Genomic DNA, 7,136 nt, shown 5'->3' on the forward strand with positions numbered 1-7,136 from the left:
AAAGAAAAAGCAAATCTGAGAAGCAACAAAGAAAACTTCCTACTGGATTTTTGAACAGTGAGATGAAGTCCGGCTTATGTTTCTTCAGAATCATGTCGAGCAGGTGGACAGCTTCGGGTTGTCTTCTCCAGAGTGCATTTCCCACCATTTGCCAAATGTCTTTGTAAGGACCCCATAGACTAGCAGCTTAAAGGAAAAATATATAAAATCAGCATCATGGAAAATAACGTAAGGTATTGTCTGCACATTTTAGTCATGCTCATGGCTACTTTTAAATATGTAGAGTTATACATACAAAGAAAACATTAACATAAAGGCATACTTAGTATTCTCAAGCAAAAATATACATATCATTTTATCTAAATATGATGTGAAGTTAATCCTGATTTTAAATTGGAATATCAGCTAAACCTGGTTTTGCCGCTTTATAAGCGGTAAGAGATGGAGTGAAGAAATAACCTCTTAAACTTCAGTTTCCTTATATATAAAATAGAGACATCATCTGCTTTGTAGGCTTGAATGATTAAATGAGACACACTAAATAAAACACACAATACAGTGCCTGGCACATTGTATGCACACAATAAATATAAGTGCCTTTCCATCCCTCCAGATCATCCAAATAAAAAGCAGGAGCAGGGGAAAAAACGAATTTTGCAAAATTTAGCAGCTGAAAAAAAAAAGTCCTTTATTTTGGCTGGGATATTAGCTATTAAAAATAGCATAGAAATATAGAATACTTTTGTAAATTTGCATAAAAAGGATCCCATTTTGATATGTAAAGGTAATAAGTAAAAATAAGCAATACTTACTAAACTTTTGTTATGGGCCACTGAGCAGGGTTCTTAGCTCTTTACATGTATTACTTCAGCTCAGAACACTATGAGGTCAGAGCTATGTCTTCCCCCATTGTATATGTAGAAAAACTGAGACAGAGAGGTCAAGAAATTCACCCAAGGTCACACTGGATAAGTAAGTAGGTTGTGAACCCAGGCAGTCTGGCATCAGAATGTGCCCTAACCACTATACTGTCTCCATACATAAAACTTGGAAAGTGAAAATAAGATAAATTTAGGTATTTCATACATATCTGGTAAATAGTCTGGTAAGTGAAGAAATTAAGATCACATCTAGACATACCTAGGCAAATTCACCTAAACTCAGCCAAATTCACTTACCTAAAAATATTTAAGCTCCACAAATGAACAGTACAATATCATAGGAGATAAGAGAAACAATCCTGGTCTATAAACACTCAAATCAAGTTTTGAGACAAAGGGTACATCAGTGAACTATTTCCATAACAACACAAAAAAGGAACGTGACCATTGCCACAAAACAATGTAAGAATTTCAAAAGATCAAAATGATAGTCAAGGACTTCTAAGTGGTGACTGCATTTGTGCAGCAATCTGAAGGATGGGGAACACCTGGGTGGCGAAGAGCAACAAAATGCAAAAGTGAGATTAAAGATGTTGGATTGGTGGCTTTTAAACTTTTTTGACTATAACCCATAATAAGAAATATTCCATATCTTAATCCAGTACACATATACATGAAAAACGAAAACAAGTTTTATACGAAATACTAATATTCATTCATTTATTACATCAGTGCACTCATATTTTGTATACTCTTCCCTTTTTTGGTAGGGGACCCACTAAATTTATTCAAGACCCACTATTTGAAAAACACTACCCTCAAGTCCAAGGTTTCTGTTTGCAATCAGATACAGTTCCCACATGTGTTTAGAGACTCTGAAAGGGAAACTAGTCAAAACCAATCAATCGTTCAACAAATGAAACTCAGAACTAACTATAGCCTAACAAGTAATAGATGGTCTATAAAGCCATTTAACTGCTATCTGAAAAAACACAAAACCAAATAAAGTTACCAGGATAATAATAACGACACGAAAGAAAAGTATAACCTAATTAAATACATTACAATCCTATGAACAATGTTGTCAGAAGAATGCAATGTATTGGGAATTGTTTTTAAAGGGAGATGTGTAGGGAGAGGACCGACTTAAATCAGTCAAGGTAGATCATTCATTCACTCAACAAATATTTACTAAGGAACTTCTAAGTGCTTGGGACTATAGATAGAGCAAGACAGACAGGACCCGTCATAGAACTTAAAGATTGACAAGAGACGGGCATTAAACATAGACTTCAAAAACCAATTACCAGTATAATAAAAGATGCAATGAAGTATGGAGTGCTGAGAACACCTACCCTAATCTGAAGAGTAGGGCAGGAAGCGATATGTCAGGTCTTTAGTGTGGGGATGTGAGGTATGAGAATCAGTATAACCAGACGACACATAGAGAGCAATCATCCAACTCCCTGCTTTGCTCCCATACTTGCCAATCTTCTGATTGAAAATACAGCTTGTCATATAAATTTCTAGTGTAAAGAATGTGCTGGCGAACCAGCATGAATACCCACACAGATATACTTCCCATTGAAGATCAATAAATTGGCATGTTGGTATGGCATATGCCTGTCTTTTAATGCGTTTAATTAGAGAAATTCAATTACTGGGATATAATCAACTCTAGATAAACTAACAAATATCAGAGTTCTGGGTCTGCCAAAACGAGGGCCAACCCTAGATCCTGGTGACCTGCTATGAGATGCCTAATTGGATAGTGACTAGCAACTTCATTTTCTTGGCCCTCTCTAACAGCAAAGGATAGCGTAATTTTGAGCACTGGATTCCAATAATACCAGATGGACTTCTTTCCTATTAGTAAATGGGAAGGTTTCTAATACTAACAGATGACAAAATGAAAATTGGCACACAACGGTGTGACTGTTGGATTAACTAGACTAAGAAGTGTCAGGAAGCCACTCACAAGGTGACAGAACCTCAACTAGGATAAAGGCAGTAAAACAGACAAGGCTTGTTGGTAGAGTTAGAACTGGTGACTGACTGGCAAAGGATGTAAAGAAAAGGTATCAAAAATGACTCCTAGGCAAATCTAAAACAGGTATTTTAAAAATCTGACAAAGAGCTGACAAAAGTAAACTCTGTCTATAAAAATAACACTTAATATACAATAGAACCTCTGTAGAACTAATAAATTTCATTGTGCTATACATATGTAGCTTGAATAAGCTCAGTAAGTTCTACAGAGAAATTCCATTCCCTCCTCTTTCTGTGGGGAGGCATCCAATAACATGTCAAAAATACACACAGACACACATACACAAAAATCCACTGGCCTCTTTAATCCATCATTAATATCAACACATCGCAGAAAGTAATTGTAACAAAGATTTATCTTTAGTTTGTCTTTGGTTTGACTAATTTTAGTAAAAATATTCCTGTTATTGGTTACAAATGAAAGGAGGCTATAAATTTTTTCAAATCACTAAATATGTATTTTTAACCTAAATGATTTGTTCTTTTGAGAAATACTGTGCATTTGTTTTCCTTAATGTTCAGGGATACCCTCAGCAAGTCACATTTATTTGCTCACACATCATGTAGTCAGTAAGCTTACCATGAAGTCACGAAACACATTTATCATGCAATCACACGTAAGTGTAACATCCGATTTGTTAAGTACAACAAAGGAGAGATACCCAGGACAGAGATCAGGAATATTTGACCTAACCAGGGAGGTCAGAGAAGGGAAGGATTCATTAAGGAAGTGACGGTTAGACTAAAATCTGAAGGATAAAAGATCGGAGTTGACTGAGGGGTCAGAGGTGAGGACATGCATTCCAAAAAGAGAAGAGAGTATGTATGTTCCCAAAGCAGAGGGAACACTGCATTCCAAAGAATTAGGAAGAAGCCCAAAAGAGCTTGAGAACAGAAAACAAGGGTTTGGCAAGGGAGGCAACTTCCATACCTCACGGGGCTTCCTAGCCCATATTAATGATTCTGGCCTTTACCCCAAAAGATCAAGCAAGATAAAGATTAAAACTGTCTGCTGGACTTGTGAAACAGAATAGCACGTTAACTTTATTGAGAGCTATTTAGGAGGATGGGAAGATACTAGAGTGGAGAGGTGGGCAGCGGGGAAGAGAAAGTATGGAAATGTAGTCAGTGGACACTGACGAACCTTTTGAAAGGTTTGACTGAAGAGGAATAAAAGGGCAGTAATTGGAGGCAAGAGAGCAAGATAAAGAAGGGAGTTTAGTGGAAAGAAAAGGAGCAAGAAGAGAGGTTCATGTATAAGAGAGAAGTAACGGGAGAAGGGCGTAAAGGGTGGTTTTCCTTTGACAGGGAGACTTACAAAGGGTACAGATATATCTAGATTTGTATGTATGAGGGTAAAGGAGAGTTCATGACTGTTGGCTTCTATCTGCTCTGTGACTAGAAGACTGAAGGATCAATTGGACGTTAAAGATTTGAGGAGTGTAAAAAGGTCTGAAACAGTCCCTGCTGTGAAGAGGACCCGTAACCAGACTACCACAGAAGGACTGTCAAGCAGTGTTAATAGTTGTGTACTAACAAGCTGTGTGTCTACTCAGCCAAGGTAATACTAGTAAATCATGCAGCCGAAACTCAAGCATAAGTCTTAGAACTCTACAATCTCTGCATTTTTCCCCTTCTCCAGCTCTTTAATATGTTTACATTTTTGGAATTGTGCTAAAAACAAACAAACAAACAAAAACACCACACCTAACAGAGTTTATGTTAAAAACTTTTAAGTGTTTTTAAATGTTAAATGCATTCACACTGTATATGTACATCAGATCTCCAGAACTTTTTCATCTTGCAAAACTGAAAGTGTACCCCTTAAACAACTCCCCTTCTCCACCTTCACCTAGCTGTTAGCAACCAACATTCCTTGTTTCTATGAGTTTGACTACTTTAGATGCTTCATATAAGTGGAATAATATAGTATTTGTTTTTTTGTGACTAGCTTACTTCACTTAGCAGAATGTATACACCACAGTGTTCATTCATCTGTCTCTGAGTTGCTTCCCTAAAATGTTTAATTTTTTTAAAAAAATATTCTGATTCTTGGCTTATAAAAATGTTTCCTTTCTATGTTGCCGATTAAACGCTGTTGCCACAGGTCTTATTATACAATGTATACTCTTTGTGACTGTTGACAACTTTTTCTCTCAGTGATTTATGTTTAATGGCATGAGTAAGTACTAAAAAGTGTGTAAAACCACACATATTACATGGAAGGCTTGCTTTTAAGTTTACATCAGGGTGGGAGGGTGGGATAGCAATATTAAGGAAGAAACTTCATTACTAACATTCAGATATATGAAAATTTGATGTAATAAAATGAATCAGGTTGTATTTAAGTAGCAGCATGTAAATATCAAAGACGGGCTTAGGGTCATTAGCTGTATAACTTTGGAGAAATTACCTAACCACTCTAAGACTCTATTTCCAAATCTGTAAAATGGGATCTTTAATAGCAGCTGCCACATAGGTGCATAAAGGGAACTGAATGAGATGGGATGAAAGTACAACTCGGTCCATGCCTGGGAAACAACAGGTGCTCAAAAAACATAATTCTTCATTATTATAAGATAACTTATCATAGTGTTTCTGAAATGGTTTGATTGGCAAAACTCTGATTTAGACAACTTTTCAAGAATATCAGTCCTGTGGAAAGTAGAACCAGCACCAAAAATAAAAAAAAAATAACCAACAAATATGACTGCACAGACAGAAAGAAAAGGCGCCCAAAAGAGTCCTCTTGCTTGAGACTCTCTACAAGCATTTATCACACAGATATGCTCTTAATTTGCCCTTGAAGGTACGTACGTCTCAATCCTGACACTGACATTCTGAGCAGGCAATTCATTTTCAGGCATTCTTGCCCCGCCCACTAGGCGCCAACAGTGCTTCCCGGGAACTGTGACACTTAAAATGCACCCACTCTTTCAAACGCCCCAGGCTGAGAATAGCCAAAAGAGAATCCACCCCAAATCTTTCAGAGTTCCTTTACTACCTTCTACAATCCACCCCTTTCTGAAGATCTATCGCTCCAAAGGTACAGCAGCAACTAGGGACGGGCCACAACCGCAGAACTGGGAGTCATCTGCTGAGCCTGTGGCAACCCTTTTCGGCCACCTTTCGGGATGCAGGCTTCATAATCGAGGGCCTTCGCTTCCTGCAGGACCCTCCAATACCCATGAAGGGTCCCGGTGCCTACTTTGGGGTGCGAGTTTTCAGCCTGCGCTCGTGGCTGAAAAATTTCTCAGGTCCTCTGGCCTCATTGCCTGAGACTCGCGTATCCTGGCGAAATCCAGGCAGCAGACACAAAGTGGCGTGGGGAGAGGGAGGGAGCACGCTCAGACCTGGGCTGCTAGAGACAGCGTGCCGGTTTGCGGTGGACAAAGCCTCCTGGCCTCGACCCTCAAACCCCAACTCAAGGGCTCGAGCCGCAGCGCCGACGCGTGCCATTCAAACTGGGGAGGGGCGGGACTCTGGGCCCAGAGCTAGGGAGAAGAGGGCACTATGCACAAGAGGGAGCCTGGACTCCAAGGAACCTCACAGCCCGGGTGGCTCGCTGAAGAAAGGATCATTGCCCTGCCGCAGGTTTCCTTCTGCCCCGCCGCACTTACCCGAATTTACCGCCAACAGCGTCGCCATCTTGGATGCGCACCAACGGAGCCCTGTGCCGCACGGAAACCCCAGAAAAGGGTGAGGCTGCCCGGGGCGACACCTGAACAAAAAGGTACCACGCTATCCCCTCCGAACTGCACGCTCGACCGACCCAGGCGTACAACGATTCGAAAATCTGCTCTAGCTCACATACGTCGATTTTCGCCGGGATTATTCCCATTCAAATAAGGCGAGGGCAACCAGATCAGAGACGCGAGGTCCTTGATTTGACGTTAGTTGTGCAGTGCACCCTGGGACTTGTAGTTTCTAATGGATAAAGTTAGGTGGAACAATAATAAAGATGTTCTGAGACTAGTTATTAACTTGTCTCAGAAATGATGCCTATTTATGTTATTATAAAAACCGTAAATTCGATTCATCATCTCGATTTCAAATTAACTATTCCTTGCATTACTCCCTTACTTCGGAGAGTGGGGTGGGGTGTAAGGTGCCTAAACCTCAAAAAGCTATTTGAGCGATAACAAGCTACGATTTCAGTACATTTCAATATTTCAAGAATATTGCATCAACATAGTTGCATAGTGT

General features: G+C 39.5%; 1 protein-coding gene across 1 annotated transcript in view; it reads right to left on the reverse strand.

Moving 5' to 3' along the window:
* Positions 1-6,807, reverse strand: part of NUP205 (nucleoporin 205) — a 67,821-nt gene extending 61,014 nt beyond the window's left edge. The window contains exons 1-2 of the mRNA XM_011359509.2: positions 6,551-6,807; positions 44-186 (exon numbers count right to left, since the gene is read on the reverse strand). Of these exons, the coding sequence (XP_011357811.1) occupies positions 44-186; positions 6,551-6,578 (171 nt within the window). The 5' untranslated portion in view covers positions 6,579-6,807. The remainder of the gene's footprint in view (positions 1-43; positions 187-6,550) is intronic.
* Positions 6,808-7,136: the final 329 nt, after the last annotated feature.

Source organism: Pteropus vampyrus, unplaced genomic scaffold, assembly GCF_000151845.1.
Source record: "Pteropus vampyrus isolate Shadow unplaced genomic scaffold, Pvam_2.0 Scaffold48, whole genome shotgun sequence".
Lineage (NCBI taxonomy): Eukaryota > Metazoa > Chordata > Mammalia > Chiroptera > Pteropodidae > Pteropus > Pteropus vampyrus.